Below are 19,220 nucleotides of genomic sequence, written 5' to 3'. Positions count from 1 at the left end.
AAGAGCATAAAATGCATTCACGGTAGAACCCTCGCTTTTAATTCATCTGCACTTCCACGTGCCATCGCTCTTTGGAATGATCTTCCTGACAATATCGCATCCATCGGCAACCATCAACCATTCCAGGATCAACTACGTAGATATCTCACATGGCATCGCTTTTTCTCCTATTTTTGATTTTCTTTGTCGCCGTGTATTTTTGTTCCTTCGTTGCCATTGCGTTTTGTTTTGGCCGTATGTCCGGCATTCCTGCTACTAATATGTACCTTGTATCCTATGTATAATTTCGCCTTTAAGTTTTGCTTTGTACATTAATTTCTTTTTACTTATATCTCATGTTGTATTTAATTAGTTTCTTTTCCACATTTGGTGTTCTTTGCCCCCTTACTCAATGCCCTTCTGGGCCCTGTAAGGTATTGTGAATAAATAAATAAATAAATAAATAAAAGTAATGCGCAGAAAATGTGCAAGGCAAGAGAAGCGGTCGAAAGTAGCGCTGCCGTCCGCTTTCACTCGTCCTGTTTTTCGCGCCGTTTGAATCCCCGATTATGAAACAACTGGCTCACATGCACAACACTGTCGTTGGCAAAATTCTGATGACATTATAAACGCTGATGGGTAGCCGAAAAAAAGATTTACGACGCTGGAGAATATAAGTGTATACTTAGCTTACCAATTTGTTTACGATGGCTTTTCGGTTTGCTGGTGATTCAAGCGCCGTGCACGCTCATGTTAAGACACTCGCCGAGGTATGTCCCATTGAATTCGCGAGCTTTTCACGGAGTTAAGTTTTTTACCAGAGAAAAGAAGAGATTATGCGGTTCTGCACATAATCAGCAGTGCTAGTGTTCATCGAATTTTCCAGTCCGTGAGCGGGCTACAATTCTGCCTATACGAGGCAGTCCGCGATACACGCATATACCGTGCACCAACTAGCCCGATCCGCCACTCTTCTGAACGCATACCACACCGGACAGTAGCGTGTCCATTACTGTAATGAGGCACTTTGAATCTGAGATGAAAGAACAACTTACGAAAAGTCTCATTAGTGCTGCCAGGAACGCCGCTCGAGCGGCAGTAACACGCCTGCACTGAATTCAGCAGCACATACAGGGTCTGTTCTGAAAGTAGTAGGACTGGTTTTTTCCTGGGCGAACGGGTGGACGAGAGGTGGTCTGCGCGTGCAGGATCGTTGAAGGGGGATATTGGGAATTCTGGGGAAAATCGGCAGTCGGCTCTCGGCCCTTGAAGAGAGCCGGTCGCTTTTACTGTGAACCCCTGTCGAAACGTCTCGTAACGCAGAATCGTCGAGCGTTTACTGGATCAGCGATACGCGATCAAATTTTGTGTAAATCTTGGTAAAACGGGCAAAGAGACTCACGACATGATTAAGGAGGCGTACGGTCACGCTTCCATGGGTAGGTTAGGTGTTTTTTGAGTGGCACAAGCTGTTCCGAGAAGGTAAGGAAAAAGTGGAAGACGACGACCGCTCCGGACACCCTTCGACCAGCAAGACGAACGAAAATGTGTAGCGAGTGAAACATTTACTGAACAGTGATCGTAGGATGAGTATCATAATGATTGCTGATGACTTGAGCATTCCTCAAACCCAAGTTTTTGAGATGACGGAAAACTTAGCCTTGAGGAAAGTGTGCGCGAAGTTGGAGCCGGGAGTGTTGTCAGAGGAGCAAAAGGCCGACCGAAAAGCGACCTGGCAGGATCTTCTTCATCATGGGAATGAGGACTTCGATTTTTTGCCCAGCACAAGGCGGCAACGCTGCCTCAGGCCCCCTACAGCCCCGACTTGGCCCCGCCAGACTTTTTTCTATTCTCGAGAATAAAATCGACGCTCAAGGGGAAACATCACGGATCGGTAGAGGCGGTTCAACAGGCCGTGACGAGGGAGCTAAACAGCATTCCGGTCCAGGCTTTCCTGGAGGCGTACGAGAACTGGAAAACTCATTGGCAGCAGCGTGTAGGTGCGAAAGGGTGCTACTTTGAAAAATTTTAATTGTTTGTACTCTTGAATAAATTTTATAAAAAAAAAAATGAGTCCTACTACTTTCAGAACAGACCATGTACACCTTTCTTACATACTTTCGTTCACCACTTCTGCGTAAAACGACTCTCAGCGTGGTGAGCTCCTCGCTATAATCACAAACGGAGGCGCACTGAAGGAGCCAACCGGTCTCGCTATCTACACGGATTCATGCTTGCAGCCAGTTTATTCAGATCGCTGAAGCTTGTTATTCTGCGCGTTATGGGTACTGGGATTACGGTATAAGCTCTGCAGGTGGTACGAGCATGGAATTAGCGAAATTACTCATCTAATGCACTGAGTGCAGTCCGCAGGCGGAAGTGCAGGTCTAGTATACTCCTACTGCCAGGAATAAAACCACAGTATGAGAGGTCCTCAAATTCAAGCACTGATGGCCGTCCACAGAGCTCGCCTGCTGCGTGCTGTTCATTGCCGTTATCAACATTCATCAGTGAAGTCAAAGCACTTTCTCCGTCCTCCGGCGCCCACCGCTCCACCTGCAGCAACGTAAACTCCCGGGAGCGCTAACCGGCTTAGTCGGCGCAGCTCCAGATTTAGAATCCCAAGGTCAAAGGTCCGATTCCCGGCTGCACCAACAATGCACGGCTTTCTTCGCTCCTTTTAATGGCGGTCTTCAAAGACGTTGTAATGTTGTTGCAATTATCGACCGAAAGACCCTTGCCTGTGTACTTCCCGTGTTGTGAAAATTCCGCACCTGATGAACATTAATTTGATTTGATTTGCACAAGTCTCGAATGCGAGGTCTTACAACACTCCGCAAGAAATTGTGCAAAACTTGGCAGGCGCCGCCCACAGACGTGATGCTAAAAGGTGTCTGACAATTAAAATTTTCAAGACCAGCACAAATGAGAAGCGGATAAACAGAACACCATTGACGCTGTCTGTGTGCATCTAGTTTGCGTTTTTCCTGAGAGGACGAACCAGCTTGGTGAACAGCTTAGTTGTGTCACTTTTGTGAAAGGTGTTCTCTGCTTAGTTGTGTCACTCTTGTGAAAGGTGTTCTCCGCTCCCCCGGCGCAGGTACCCGGCTGGTCACGTGGGCTGCGAAGGGTGCAGCTGCATCCGCGGCCCGTTCCCCGAGTGCTGCGGTCGGTGGGGGGATGCGCCGCGCAGCCGCTACTCGTGGAACGGCAGCGAGGCGGCCGCCGTTGCCGCGGCGGGGGGACACCCGCTCTGCCTGTGCCGCAGGACGCACCCCATGTTCTCGTCCCGGAGGAAAGTCAAGTTCGCCCACAAGAACAAGGACTCCGCTTCACAGAGGTACGCCCCGGCGATTGAGCGCGCTTGACCATCTGTTCACTCCCATCAAGATAGTCGTGACGCGCAGCCATTAAGGTAAATTATGAATGGTAAAAAATCACAGGCGATGGTTTACTTTTCGCCAATGACATGATGTGTTTTCTTCGTTCGAGTTTATCTACACATGGAAACCATAATTTCATATTTCGTACCAGACGTTACAATTTGCAGTAACAAGACACTGGCCTCCTCGCCTTTTCAGTTCATCATTCACTTAAAGAACGGCTTCGAGCATAATGCGACATCCAAGGAGAGTAGTAATATCAGCCGGAGTAAACAACGCTATCCCAAAATCCATAGGTCACTGCGTGCGACCTTTTTCTAGCCTCGACATGTAATGAAACCCCTACACTGATGTTATCTCTGCGTCAATTCCGAAATAAAGGATACTATACGCTGCTTGAGTACTCGTCACAACGCTTCAGTCTGCAAATACTAAAGGAGGGGAATTCGCAGCCGCATCACGGCGCAGGTCCAGGGGTACTTGAGGTGCTTATAACAAATTATGCGAACGAGCCGCATAGTGTGCAATTGGCGTAATGAAGAAGCTTATATAACGTTTCGTGTAACTGGCGACACTGTGTCATTTCAGGACTGAGCTGAACGAGGACGAAGAGGACGCCGCCGACCGAGCGTCGGCAGAGTGCAACCACGAGCCCACCACTAAGTCCGACCAGGGGAGCTTCGGCGAAGTGCCCCCCAAGGAGGCCCAGTCGAACGGCCATATCCTGGTTCGTACGGCGCCACTCAGCCCTCGCTTTTTTACAGATTATTGCAAAAAGTGGTCATCCGACACTACAGCAAGTGATAGGACGAAGTACGGAGGAGGCGTTCTTTAGGAGTGCTTTATTTGTATGTGAGGCAAGAACGCCAGTCGTGAATACTGTCAGTGTTCTTTGCTCTGTCCACTCTCCCAACCCTAATCACTGAGCACACGGGGGGCCCTGATGAGTTTGCTCAGAAGCGGCTTATACAAGAGCTGTCACTGGCGTATGACACTTAGCACTCGCTGCCTCAGCTCGTGGAACAGTGCAAAAGCAAACAAGGCCGCCGAAGGTGACATTTGCAATAGGTTCTCACATCATCTTAGTCCTTTTTCTTTTCCTCCCGCATTCAGAGGTGCTCTGACAAGTGTTACGTAGTTGCCTTCAAATTCGATCAGAGATTTGGAACCAGATGTTTAGAATCTGGTTTCTCTAGTAAGGGGACCAAAAACCAGCATGTATTGCAGGGGCGGACTTGTGAACAACTCTTAGAAAGGGAGTTTGGAGAGCGATCCTATTCTCGTAATGAGCTTCTTGGACCTTTTTTGTAGAAATCAGAAGGACAGAAGATTGGTCATTTGTGTGTGTGTGTGTGTTGGGGGGGGGGGGGGGGGGGGGGGGGCGTATTATCAATGTAGAGTCACCGTAGCTGCACGAAAAACACAACGAAAGGCCGGAAGTAAAATATTCAACAAAGAGGTGATGTAATGAGAGGCGTAATGTTTCTTATGTCTTCAGAAGCTAATTTACCTTGAGCATACCTTCTGGGTTCGTATCCATATTAAACGCAACGAAAGGACAAATCACGACGTGTTTAAGCGGGATATGGGTCCTGTGTGCTTTACGTCCTGTCCTTGCGCATAGTCTGTGCACGTCTTGTCCTGTCTGTCTAGAATTATGCATGCCATGGAATCTGGTCACCAGATATACCAACAGTGGGTTTCCTCTCGGTGTTCGCAGGCTGAGAACGGCTTGCTGGAGAAGCAGCAGGGTCCCCCCTACGCCTGGGAGGAGTGGAGGCGCTACATGCGCGAGAAGAACCTCCGCTCACGCCGCAAGAGGGCGCTCTGCATGGGCGTCATCGCGCTCTCCATCATACTGTTCGTCGGCATCTCAGTCTCCCTCGGACTGGCCTACCTGCGCCGGAAGTTCTGAACTGCCGCCTGGCTTCGCCGACAAAGCTGCGCCGCCATTCTGCCACATGGTGCTGGCACTGGCGCAAGAATCCGCGAAGCGTTTTGCTAGCGCTTTCGCGAGGTAGCTATCTCACTTGGATCGCGCACGAAATTTTTCAGCCATTCTTGTGCCTTGCAAAAACTTCGAGGCTATTGCGAATAGAGGAAGTGGCATTATGACAGGAGGGAACGATAGCCACCTGAGCACATCTGCGTTCCGTTCTGAGATTACGCGAGGCAGTGTGAGCAACACCTGAAAATCCACATCGTTTTGTCCTCCATTAATCAAATTAATCGAATTTGGCGGGAGCCTTTTGCACTTCCAAGGCTCCGTGCACCCAAAGTGTCTTTATGCTGATTACTCAAGATGCCCCTCAAAAGTAATAATTATCTTGGCGACGAAAGTGGTACGTTCTCACTCACAAAACTCAATCGTATCGAAACGAAAAGAAGCTAGGCGTGACAGTTTTATGCGGATGTCGTTACAGTCCCGATGTTCCTTTTTAGTTAATTTTATGAATAGAATGCGTAAGTTTAGACAGCCCGCAGTCCGAACATGTTCCGAGCCTCAGAACAGTTACTGATCACCTAGCTTTTCAATGTATATCAAGTCAGAGCGAGGCGCACCACGTATTGCGATATACTCGGAACTATGCATGGCCTCGCTGATCGTTGCCGGAGTAATAAACCAGGCTTATTATTTCTGCAATTATTTGCGCCACCCGTAATGAGCAGCATAGCTCGTCACTGAATCTCTGCATAAGGCCGAAGCACTGGCCATAAAGTGTCGTGTTACAGCTTCCATAGAAGCGTGACGACCTAGATGTTTTCGGTACGGCATGGTGCCTTATCCCATGATGAGTGCTGTCTTTGGTGCTGCTAGCTCGAGCAGCTATGGTCCTTGAGATCATCGAGGAGGCCCAGGAAGCAAGCTGTGTCCTCAGCGGAGTGTTCGGCCGACGAATATACGCAACGAAAAAGAACGGTCTTTGCCGATGAATGCCACACGCCACAACGTCTGAGGCCACACTGCAGTGAGGCTTCCAAGAACTTGAATCAGAGCGGCGAGAGCACCAGAACAGGACAGACGCTGTGTTCGTTACCACGTGTGCTAGTATGTGTGTGCGTGAGTGTACCCCAGGATGGGCACCTCTTCCTGCGAAAGCCTTCACATTCTTCACACTGCTCGGAGTGGACGCTCAACGTTATACTCCAGACAGAAGTGCGCGTCGGAATTGCGATTTTTTCTTTCTGTTGTTCTCGTGAAAAGAACACACGTTAACATATGCGGATATTCGCGCCCTCGTGTCGTACGCAGCCAAGAGCTCGTCCTCAAGTTGTGGACTGAGTGCCTCTGATTGTTCTTGTCTCTCTATTGGTTTTGTCTATTGTTTTTGCACGTCTGCTGTCAGTGCTCGATGCAGATGGAACCGGAGCGGTTCAGTTCGCGTTTCAAATGTCGTAGCATTCTTGGTGAGATGCGGATCAAAATACCTTGAAGTCATCATCGGGAGAAAGCCTATGTAAAAGAAAATCAAGAAAGGAAAGGAAGTGTGCTGCCGAGTGCAGGCCATTAATCCATTAATCAAGAGGTCTTGATTCTGTTATCTCCTGTGTTTTTGTGCCTATTTAGCGAGGAGCACTGAAAGGCTGCTGTCGGCTTTTAGGAGAAGACGTTCCAGCAAGAATTTAAGATAAAGAAGGCACGAGGGTAAAATTTATTTCAGCATCAGTGTCATCATCATCGATAGCGAACGAAACCTAATATGCTGCTTTGTTTGTCGACTGTATCCAGGTAGGAACACAGCTTCATCACGAAAGGTCACATGCTAATCAGTATCTGCTATTGCTTGAAATGTTGTGTGCTTCTACATAATCAAGGCTTGCCATACGTGCTGGCATTACTATTGCCCGCGAGCTTTCCTACCCAAGGCTGTCAGTGATTACATGCCTGCGAGGCTGTCAGTGCTTGCATTCCGGCGTCAAGTGTTCTCCATGTTCTTGCTTTCTTGTGGTTGTGCTGCGCTGTGAATTTTGCTTTACTGTATATCGCTCAGTGGAGAATTGGCTGCCAGCATCACGGACTGCGTGTTCTTTCTCGCGCTGTGTGGTTTGCAGGACCCGCGAGCTGCGGGCAACAATGACCTGTCCAGACAGCCTCCTGAGATTTCGCCTTATTTATGCGTACTCGTCCTCGGAACAAACGCGCCGATGTTGGCTCAACTCTTCAAAATGTTATTCACGCAGAGTTGCCTGCCACATAGACGAGGCGTGGCAAAGGCTTATTTATGGATGCATTAAGCTGTCCGACAGCAAGAAGCCTGATGACCCTGCATAGGAGATTGCTCATCAGCACTTGAGTTAACGAAACGTTAGCACATTCAACAGGTGCCTCAGGCCAGCAAGGCGTAACGCCGCTGCCATTACTCCTATATGGAGCAATACATGAACAAAACGTGCCAACAGTGCTTAGAGACGATTGAGGTTTGATTGTGTGTTTGTTGCGAGCTCTTAGTAGAGTGCGCATTCGTTTACCTCAACTTCACGTTACGGTATGGGTAGCTTAAGAAAGCCCAGAGCAACTTCGAGAAACTGCGTAAACGGTTCACTTATGCAACGGAGCATGCAGCTGAGCATGCTTGGTGCCTTCTCAATCATCGTGTGCGAGTCGATATAGCGTTACTACTAGCGTAGTCACTAGTCCAAGAGAATGCTGTAACAGGCACACGGAGTTGGAGCATTTGATGCTCCGGCGCCCAGGTTAGTTTCTCTGAGAGTTTTAACTAGTTAATGATGTTAAATTTTGATTTTTTGTTTCAGCAACTTAAGATGCTGGCACCGAGGACACTTGTCTATCTGCCGTAGAGTTGTTGCTATTAAGGTGCTTGGTGAGATGAAATAAAATTTTGTCACCGTTTTTACAGAAGTTGAATTTTTGTTTCCATTGTTTGTAAGAGCTTCTAAAGGCGTCAATAAAAGCCTCTTTTTTTTTTTGGAAGCCTGTGCCGCACTTTCACAGGGTGGTGTCATCATAAGGGCAGCACGCGAACACATGCCCATGACACGTATGAAAAATGCACTTGAGCCCAGCTTGATGTCTATATGCCCCCAATTTCCCGCATATACGAGAAGGTTGGTTATAGGCATCTAACGCATGGGCTACGCAGAGTGAACCTCGATTCCAATATATCTTGGCTTAAATTCTTTCTCCACAGGACCTCGCAGTTCACTTCAGCTTTTAATATGAACTCTGGGCCGACTGCAACTCGCTCCAGGGAAGACAAAAGTGCGATGCTTGACATCCTATATCTTCTTTCAAACGCATTCGCGATTTAACTGCTTCCATTTCTTGCTACAACCAGCCACACAGCGCGCGACGTGTCACAAGCGTCCCACTCCTAAAGATACTCTCGTATAACACGTTCGTGAGCTCCAAAGCTGAATTTGCTGCTAAACGCGGAATCAAAGCAAAATAATCTAGTACGTCCGTCAAAATGATCCAGAATAACTTTTCTGGCTTTATTCTTTCTGTTTGCAGCAAAACTGCGGTCATAACTTATAATAAAGGAAATATTTACTTGCCATCTCTTCATCTCTTCATGGTGTTGCAAACTACCTTGTCTCAGCATTTTTTCTTTTACTATTACCCCCGTCAAAGCTTCTGTGGCAAGTTTTTTTTAATTTCATTTTACGGCGAGATCCACTGTGTAGAGCCCACCCTGGGTCTTCGTGTAACCATAGTCCGTAAAATTTGGTCAATGCCCGCAGGATGCGCGGAAGTTGCCCTGATCCGCCGCGGATCCCGTAGTGGCGCTGGGTGTGCTGCCGCCCACCCACCCACCCTCTTACTCACCCTTCTGTCTCTACCGTCCACCAGCTTAGCGATAGGTGCGAAATTCTACACCATGGATTCTTCAACGAAGAGGACGGACCTTGAACTGCCATCTCAGGAGAGGTTGATGCTGGTGGGAAAGCTGTGCAGCACTGAGAATGTAGGAAAGGTCAACGCTGAGCAGCCGCTTCAGATTTTACGACCAAGGACTGGCCCCGAAGAGCTTTTAACTTAGCCGTAGACTAGCTTCTACGATAAATTTTCAGTTCACAAATACATACAGAGGGCAGCGGGATTTATATACATAAAAGTGTACAGGTAAGATACGTTCGGTTAGTCATCCGCTAATGTCACCCGCCCATATGACCCTTTGACGCTGTCGTGACCGTACTTCTAGCCACGTGGGCCCGACCAGCAGCAACCGTGAACAATCGACGAGGCCGACAACCTCGCGACGGCGGTGGTGAAGTGGGGTGCTTGGAATGCCGCCCTCCGAGCCTAAAGGGATTAGTGTAGCGGAGTGCAGGTGACCGCGGCAGCAGCGGTGAAGGCAGGAGCCAATGTCAGCAGCAACCCCAGCGGAAGCGGAGTGCAGGTGACTGTGGCAGCAGCGACGAAGGCAGGGGCCATTGTCAGCAGCAACCCCAGCGGAAGCGGGAGTGCAGGTGACTGTGGCAGCGGCGACGAAGGCAGGAGATGCCCAGGAGGTATTGTCCGAGCAACCACAGCGGATGCGGAGGCGACGTGGCGGCGCCAGTCACGCTGGCGGTTAATTGAAGACTTCTGTGTTCCCGACTCGTGTTCTGGACAACAGGCGGGGAGGCAAGTCCATTCACCTGCTGGAAGACTGTGGGAGATTCCTTTCCAGCTGCTGGATTACTCAGCATCTCCCCCCCTTCCCATCGACCCAGCTGCGAGAGAGTGGAACAGCCATGCCGTGGGTGGTAACACCAGCGTCTACTTCGGTCCATCCGATTGGACAGTGCTCTTCGAACATTATTCCCCAGCCAGGGATCTGGGGAATCCGAACCATATTTAACTCGGCTGTGAGTGTGGCCGAAAGAAGCCTGCTAGCTCCAGTCGACTTCGGTTGACGAAGACGTTCCCCTTCCACTGAGAGTCATTCTCAGTCCCGCTCTATGTAAATAATGTAAATAAGTGTATAAAGTTTTTCGTTACCTTCCTCCGAACCCAGACTCCCATCCTCCTCGTCCCATCCCCGGTCCCCGGCCATGCTACCCGGGTCGCAACAACGCTGCCTGCTATACTTGCCTCACTTGGAATCCACTCGGTTATCAGGCACGTAGCCACGAATTTTTCTGGGGAGGGGGGGAGGCTTGGGCCACCCCTTGAATGCGTGCTTGTTGGTTATCTTGCCCTTCCTTGCATTAGGTGCCCCCTGCCCATGCCCTTTTCATCTTGATTTCGACTGGGGTATCGTTAACTCGCGTTTGTTCCCTGACCCATTATGCTCTCTTCATGTCTCTTAACGTTGCACCTATAATTTTCCTTTCTATAGCTCTCTTCGCTGTCCTCCTCTTATGTACAGCCGTTTTCGTTGGCCTCCTCATTCCTGCCCCACAGGTGATACCGGTAAGATATAGCTGTTATATACTTTTTTTAGAATACTGAATGATACTCAACTGAGAGGGTCAGCCAAAATGCACTGCACTCTATTCTTATTATTTTAGTTAATTCAGCCTCGTGATCCAGATTGGCGGCCGCTACTTGCCGTAAGAAGATGTATTTCCCGACAACTTCCAACGCTTTGCTGTGACTTGTAAACGGCTGTGCCCTTCTGAAACTCTTAAACAATACTTTGGATTTATTTATATTAATTTTAGACCCACTTTACAGCCTTGCCTGTCTATCGAGATCTTCAAGCATGCTTTGTAGTTCGGCCCCTAAGTTACTCTGCAAGGCAATGCCATCGGCTAATCTGAGATTGTTAAATACCCTTCAATTAGCTTTTTTCTCGAGATGAACAGTAATGAAGAGATCTTGCTTCCCTGCCTGTAACCTTTCTTGATTTGGATTTTATAAGTTTTTCTATGGAGGACTATAGTGGCTGTGCAGCCGCTATAGATGCTCTCCAGTGCTTTTAGCATGCCACTTCTATACACCGGTTACGTAATGCTTGCACGTCTGCTGTGTTTTCGATTGAGTCAAATGCTTTCTCGTAATCTATGAAGGCTATATACAATGTGTTTCACCTAACACTCTCAGAAAAATAGAAGACTTTTTGGGTTAGAAGAGCGCTTTTTTCGTCACAGCACTGTCAGCGTTGCGGTGCGTCAGAATACAGCTAAGATGCTCAAACTAGCGAAGTTCCCCCGTGAATTGATCAGATTTTTGGTTGACCCAAAATTCGACTGACGTACACAGAAGCCGTGTCTGTGGAGAGAAATTGTTGCCAATGACACCAGGGATTCTGCATTTCGTCCCGAAATTGCCAATTCGTCTTGCGTCCGCTGTCCAGTGCCACACAGCCTCACTCGCGCACGGTTGCATGACGGCGGTAATGCATGTCATCATCATTATCATGAGCCCATAGCTTAGTCCAGTGGAGGAGAAAGCCTATCCCTGTGACCTACAAGTAGCCCTGTCCAGCGTCAAATGCGGCAATACTTTAGAGTAGATCCCCAAGATCTAATTCTTTGCCAGCCTTGACTACTTCTGCCTGTCCTTCGTATTCGCCCGATCACCTAAATAGGCCCGAGTTTATTGGTACTATGCAATACGCGCTCTGCCGAAGTACACGACCTTCGTAACCTAATATTTGACGTCTCCACTGCACTAAATGCTTTTTTTTTCACTCTCCGCACAGATGCAGTTTATAGTCGACAGATTTCTCAATTACCTAATTGATGACCTGAGCACAGTACTTACGTTGCTGAGGATACATAAGGAAAACTGCCTTCTTCCACAAGCTGGTTTAAATGTGGGGTATGTGATGAAGCATCTTGTGCACAATAAACGCTGTGCACCTCGTCACATAATTTCTCAAGACTTTTGCAGCATTTTCCATGCGGATTAGCAATATTCTAACTTTTTCCAATGCCAATGGAGCACTCAAGTGCATGATAAATTATTTGCATAAAGTTTTAACCCAGTAAAAAAAAAAACATTAGAACCAATTGGACATTTCAACTGGAACTAATTGGAAATTTCCATTGGTTCCAAATGGATTTCCCGATTGGTTTCAGTTGTGTTTTTGGGCACCCGACCAATTGGACCCAACTGGATCCAACGGCTAGCCAATTGGACCCATTAGGCCTTGCTAATGCTAGGCCTATTTTTACGATAGGAAGTGACTTCTGCTAACAGGCGGTCTCGTTCTCTCAACTGTCTTTTGAGTGCTCCCCAATGTTTTCTATAGGTATATAATGCGGCTGTCGCTAACTCTTGACGATAGATCACTTTCGATAATTATTCTGGTCCTATATGCTTTGCTCTTCGGGCTAGAAATGTCATGTTCTAGGGTTCCCTAGCTTGCCACCTCTTTCTTGGCCCCCCCTTAGCACTATGCCCCCCCTCCCCTCCCCCCCTAGACACCAGCCGCCCCTCCAAAAGTTGACCCATGAATCCTATCTTAGTGCGCGGAATTAGACATTCAGAAGTTATTTCATCGTGAATCAAGGACGCTATGACCGTGGGTAGGTCGGAACACGGGCAGACTAGGCAACACCGCGCGCACCGTGCCTATAAAAAAAAATTGACAATCAGCAATGGGTTTCGTTGTTGCGGGTTGGTGGCGCCATCTCTTGGTGGTTACAATTACTTGCAGGCCTACCTTTAAATAAGGAAGCGAAGATTTATAATTTTTACTAATGGCTGCAAACGCGCCCTTGAATATTGAGTACATTGCAGAGAGTCACCAAGCATTTTTCTTTCCTTTTTGTGAGAATATCTTGTCGAAAGCAATCGTGCAAAACTAGCAAAACTCTATGGCTCACGCTCACGCGTTAGGATCGTGGGTGCTGAGATGGTGCTGCCATCTATTGCAAAACAGTAAAACCTCTTTCGCTGCGGGATTTTAGGGACGAAAAGCGGTGGTCTCAGTAATTGGCTTCCGACGCGTAGCCCGCTCGAGCCAAAGCCAGGCCGAAGCGCTGGCACAAGACCGAGTCGGGCAACGATCCAAGACGAGCTGCCAGCAGCAGATGATAAACAAGCAAAGCAAAGCAAAGCAAGGCGCCGTTAGACGCGGAAAAAAAAAAGCGACGCATAGGAGAGAGAGCTGGCCGTGTGTTTCGCCCGATGGTGAACGCCGCGGGTGCGGCGCCGTTTCTTCGTGCCGTGGCTACCGTGAGTGTGCGTGTGTTCGGTTCCGTCGTGGCTCGCCGACGCCCCGGAGACGCCGGCGACGGCTGAGCGGCTCTGAGGGCCGGCCTGGGGCGCATCAGCGACGCACCATGCCGAGGCTGCTGCGCCCGCCGTACGCCACTGTGAGGTAGCTTCCCCGCAATGGCGACCCCACCATTACCGCAGCAGTCTTTCGCCTTGGAAGAACTACCCACGGTCGCCATCCGATCAAAACGCTCACAGGTGAGGCTGCGCGGAGGCGTATCCCAATCGTCAAGCCGTCACACGGGCGCTCCCCCGCCAATGTGTCAAGTAGTGCACCGCTTTTGGCCCCGTGCCCGTACTCGTGCTAAGCCTTTTGATGTGTTCCTGTAGGGAATACTCTCCCCATGCGCTGGGGGACGGCCTCGTCACTTTCGCTCGCGCGCGGCGCATCGGCGCTCCTGAAGTGGTCGGAAAAGTGCGGAGGGCAGGGCTTTTTTTACGTGACCGTACGATGCGGGGCGTCGCTAGATGCGCCGGCGCCACAGCGGCGAGACCGCAATTTGCGGTAATGCGTCTTGCGACGCCCGACCGAATAATGCACGCCCCGGCGTAAATCGATAGTGAGGCGGAATAATTAAGAGCGCTGCGCACTCGGCGTACAGAGGATACACCTTTTATCTTGACTAGAAAATGCATCAACAGGGAACTAATCGCCTGGGCGACGATCGTAGTGCGCGTCAACAACAGAAACGGCATTGGCAGCGAGCAAGTTTCGGTGCGTCCGCATATGGTTTCGCACTTTAGGATCGCTCTTCAGACATTGCTGGGCTGGCGCGGCCTCTAGCAAGCTTGGCGTTTTCGGTCCTTGTGCAGTGAAACAGTTCACCCCAAAAGCTGAGGACACGGCGGAAGCGTGTGGCTGCGATGTCACGTCGGGAGCTCCGAAATCGCGCGGCCGGCGCTCGCTGCATACCTGCCTGCCTGAGGTCGTCGAACTGGGCCGGAGGGTTGATTTTTTTTTTTTAACGCTTGATCGCTGCCGCATATTTGGGTGTGTGCGTGCCTACGCACGTGAGTGGTTTCATTTACGTATTCACTCACCTTTTTGGTGCGCTCGGGCTACGAAAAGAATAGCACTGATTGTTTTAAGCGGACGGACTGGGCGGCAGTGCTCGGTATTTTGGTGGTTTTGTTTGTTGAATCACTCGACCGCCAGCTTCGTCTCACTGATAGCTTGTCTCTAAATTAGATGATCAGTCGTGCATTATTAATTCAGTATTCTTTATTGATTTGTTTCACCAGCAACCTTTGTTCATTCCCTTTTAAGTGATGTGCTTACCCTCGTATGATATCACGGGATTCAGTCTGTTGGCGAGTTCTGAAATAACATTTTATCGCCTGCGGCGAGATTTGATGCACAACAGGGTGCTCGATCGTGATGTAACTGTTAGTACGCATCGAAGTGGGTCTCTGTGTTCAACATCGAACAGCTGACGGGACATTTCAAGAACATTGTGGTAGTTTTTACCGCAAAATGAACAACCCGGTTTAAGATCTAAGGAAAACATTCTGCGCAGCTCCTCCCACCTCCACCGTTCTTTCTTTTCAACCGCTGCTAACGGCTGTTTTTAATATGCAGGGCGTATTTTAGAGACCGCGTTTTTTTTTGCGCAGAATGCGGTTAATTGTCGTTGGTTTTCCGTTTTTCCCGCACGTGCGCGACACTTTTGCGAGCGAGGACTGCAGCGCGAAACAGCCATGAGAATTCTCGCACTTAGCTGTGGAACGCGAGTGCAGGCTTTTGAGGAGCTGGCGACACGTCACGCTTGTCATGCTAAAAAAATACAGAAACTACGTCTCGGCACGTGACTTCGTACTTTGTATTGAACGAGTCCAAAAGGAAAAAGAAAAGAACAAAATGCCAATCTGGCGCATGACAAAACGTACATGGAATTTGTTGCATGCAACCGATGCCGCTATCGCTTGATGTATCGTCGAGCGCAGGCATTGCTCAAGCAAGTATCTGCGCACTTGTGTACGTGAGTTTCCCCTCTAAGCAAAAGACGGCAGGGAACGGCGTGCACGGCACATTCACATTGCGGGCTCTTGCGTGGCACATACTGCCCTCCTGACTACGCTGGCAAGCTCGTTCACCTAGATTTCAGTCCGCTTTTTTTTTTTAAATATTATTCTCTGTCTAAATTTGGCTGCGCATTATAGTGCAAAAGCGTAATCAGCAACATCGAGAGCGCGTATCACCGTTTCTTGGAAGAAGCGACTCCAGGGCGTGTTCTGGGAGCTCTATTTTTTTTTTCTTCCTTGGGGTGTCATTAGACTGCAGCAGCCGCAGTTGTGCGTAGCCGCCGCAGCTCATAAGTCATTGCTGACGGCTCATACTTTTGCAGGAATTGGCTCGAGCGCTACTATTTCTGTCTTATTGTAGCACGGTTGGCAGAATTACTGGATGCCAAGAGTTCATTTTTTTTTTTTTCGGTTGTACTTCATCGAGAGGCGTGGACACATGTAGCTGCAGTCAACGATTGCATAATAATCTGTAGGAGTCTCCGTTCCGAGAGGCTTGCAGAGGCGAGCTCCGGCTGAGCGCCTAATTAATCTATATTGCGACGAAAATATTTACACCTCTGACCTTATTTTTGCAATTAAAATGGCTCACTTGACGCAACGGGCGGACGTCATTCCCATGCGAAGTGGTTTGTTGGCAGGCGATTTAATAAAACCAGCTTTATGAACGCTTTTTTCCGTTTTTCGGTACCTTGCAGTATGCTCGTTTGCCATTTGCTGCCTGTGCGCTGATGCTTCCTACGAGCAGGTATCATGCTTTCGTGATGGTGAAATTTATTACTTCGTTCATTCGTTAGTTAATTGCCTTCTTTCAAGGATATGACGTGACGGAGGCAGGCGGTAGTGTACAGTAGAATATTACGAACACCCAGAACAAAAAAAGCACGATCAACAGGCCAGTTATAACATAGTACAAATACAATTATGTAAATCCTAGGTGGTAAAAAAAAAAAAAAAATCAGCACACACTTAAAATATAACCGAGACTTCTTAAGGAAAAAAACAAAAAACGGGAAAGCAGTTTTGAAAGCTCAGAAAACTACAACAATTGCTTTACAATAAAATGAATGCGCACAACTCAGGGATATTGAAAAACTAGCTACAACCAAAAAAAGAAAGTTTCTCACAAGCAGTTCACACTTGTCAGCCTAGCTGCGCATTAGGTCATGAAATTTTGATGCGGTCGGTTCAGTAGCAATGTGCGCTGGTCAATTGGTTGGTTTGGCTTTGTTTGGTTTATGGCGTTTAACGTCCCAGAGCGACTCAGGCTATGAGAGGCGCCGTTTAGTGGAGGGCCCCGGATGATGTCGACCACCTGGGGTTCTTCAACGTGCACTAACATCGCACAGTACACGGACATCTATCATTTCACCTCCATCGAAATGCGACCGCCGCGGCCGGTATCGAACCCGCGTCTTGGGCCAGCAGCCGAGCATCACAACCACTGAACCACCGCTGGTAAATTGTTCCACTCGATGATAGTGCGTGATATGAATGTACTTGGGAATGAAGATGAACGACACGTGAAGCGTTTACCTCATGTTATGGGGATGGTCGAGGCGCGGAAAGAAGGTCAACGGTGACGGAGAAATCGTTGCGTGGTGATGTATGGTGATGAAGTTTTTGCAAGAGCGCTAGTCGAGAAAGTTCACGGCGATGAAATAAGTTTTGTATTTCGGCACGATTTCTTTAGGGTACTGACACTGGAGGTATGAGAACAGTCGGAAAAGTAAGAGCTGTACAGCGAGGATCAAACCGAATCAGTCATCAAAAAATTTATTTTCCAGAAACTTGATGGTCACCCTGGGCAAAAACTGTGCACACAGCTTGATGAAGGCAGGGAACCAGTGCGTGGCATCAGCGGACACACCGAATGACAGAATTCCTGAACAGTACTAAAGCGGAAATCTAAATTTTTCTCAATACATATATCAGTAGCACACTATAGGAAAAACGTTAAAGATGTTATCAGTAATAAAATCAATAGAAAAAACAAACATAAGAGGCGAGGACACAGCTTACATTTGTACAAAATAAGATCTCATGTCATGTCTCTTGTCGCTAGCAAAGTCATCGCTGACGTGTGCCTTGGACAAGAGTGGATCTGTTGGGCCTCGAGGAATAGCGAGCAGCAAAAGTGAACCCATGGATTCCCATCACCATGGTTAGATTGAAGACGTCCATTCGATTCATCCCGACTGCCTTGCACACACCCATGGTCAGCGCTACTTTCGTATAAAATTTCATTACGCTCTGTAGCCCTTCGTCGTCGCGCACGTATAGAAGGCATCTTGAAACACCACCATTTTCTCCCAAAAACTTTTATATACCGTGCGAAGAAATTTTTCTGTGGGTTCGCTGATGGCGCGGTTTCATTGTCCCCGTTGTTTGCACTTTCCTGAACAATCTTGCGTCAGTGAGCCGCGTTTTTTTTTGTTGTTGTTTATTTCCGGCTGTGAGGGCGTGAACGCTCTGTAGTATTCTCTTATACGACGAAACCAGACAGTTTTGGCACTTCATTTTCACTGACGGCGGACGAGCCCGAAAAATAATTGTACTTGCCAGATCTGCGCTGTCGGCTATATAAGGCGCGCCGTGTTAGATGGCTGCGGATTAATTTCAACCATCCGGGCTTGTTTAACGTGCACTGAGCCCTCAGTACACGAGCTTTGTTGCATCTTAAAGGGTTAGCTGTCAAAGCGAAGGTTTCTGGCCAGAACGTATTGGTTGTCGTGACCGTTGAGCGCGCGTTGAGTCGAACGGGAGGGGAGAGGAGGGGGGTGGTTGGCACCTTGCAGCCTGCGCCATCCTGCACCCTGCATGTGCGGGGTGCCACCCCACGGGGCGTATTCACATGAACACCCACCCTTGCACATAGCCCTTGTTTCCCAAAACCTTTCACATAGCTAACGACCTTAAATAGACGGAGGAGGACCCGGGTTCAATCCCGGCCACGGCGGTCGCGTTTCGGGGATGCGAAGCGCGAAAGGCGCCCGTTTGCTGCGTAGTGTCAGTGCACGTTAACGCTGGGCGTTTCTAAATATTACCTAGAGGGAAAGCTGGCGCCACCGTCTAGGTCAGTTCCTTAACACACCATCTATCGCGGAAACGCCTGGAGCAGGAGCTTTCGTGTTTGGCTTGGTTGGTGTTAGGCCGAAAGCATGGAGTCTATCTCGAAATTGGTAGGTGCGCCGCGATGTTCGCCTCTGTGCGCAGATTGAAGTTATTTCTTAACTTAGTTTTTTCACTTTTTCAAAAGATTTAACGGAAGTGAAAGTTCAATGTTAGGTTGGTATGGACACTTCACAGCATTTCTTCGAGGTTTGCGTCCAGAAGAGTCGATTTTTTTTACGGTTGAATCCATGTTTTATGCCCAATAATAGCCAAGCCAAGTAAGAAACCTTGTCTTCCCAGCATTCCTGCGCCTTTCCATGGTGTATGAAACGTAGCGCCGCCACCTTTCCCTCTAATTATATTAAGAAACTCTGTGTGTTAAAGAACCCCACGCGCGTCATAATTACTGAGAGCCTTTCATTAGGGCGCCTCTTTCTCTCACGCTTCTCACCAATCCTCACCTTCACCCCGTCCCCAACGGCGCGGTTGAGGTGTTCACCGAGAAGTGGCACAGTTACTGCTCCATTTTCATTCCTCATAACCTTATAAAACCGATTAATTTTTACAGCTGAAGTTGTAATAGCTTTGTGCAGTCCATTTAGTAA

The 19,220-nt window shown here is 48.6% G+C and overlaps 2 protein-coding genes across 2 annotated transcripts in view; both read left to right on the top strand.

Annotated features, from left to right (window-relative positions):
• The window catches only part of LOC149341620 (uncharacterized), a 99,400-nt gene extending 91,200 nt beyond the window's left edge, over positions 1–8,200 (top strand). The window contains exons 3-5 of the mRNA XM_089542005.1: positions 3,080–3,319; positions 3,951–4,089; positions 5,083–8,200. Of these exons, the coding sequence (XP_089398131.1) occupies positions 3,080–3,319; positions 3,951–4,089; positions 5,083–5,277 (574 nt within the window). The 3' untranslated portion in view covers positions 5,278–8,200. The remainder of the gene's footprint in view (positions 1–3,079; positions 3,320–3,950; positions 4,090–5,082) is intronic.
• A 5,093-nt stretch (positions 8,201–13,293) lies between these two features.
• Ca-beta (Calcium channel protein beta subunit) overlaps positions 13,294–19,220 on the top strand; it is a 119,617-nt gene continuing 113,690 nt past the window's right edge. Inside the window, exon 1 of the mRNA XM_089543718.1 lies at positions 13,294–13,677. Within this exon, the coding sequence (XP_089399844.1) occupies positions 13,597–13,677 (81 nt within the window). The 5' untranslated portion in view covers positions 13,294–13,596. The remainder of the gene's footprint in view (positions 13,678–19,220) is intronic.

The sequence above is a fragment of the Amblyomma mixtum genome, chromosome 5 (genome assembly GCF_055824585.1).
Source record: "Amblyomma mixtum isolate Tamu chromosome 5, ASM5582458v1, whole genome shotgun sequence".
Taxonomy (NCBI): Eukaryota; Metazoa; Arthropoda; class Arachnida; order Ixodida; family Ixodidae; genus Amblyomma; species Amblyomma mixtum.
The sequence above is the reverse complement of the archived record's forward strand: the minus strand, read 5'-3'. Positions and strand labels throughout refer to the sequence as shown.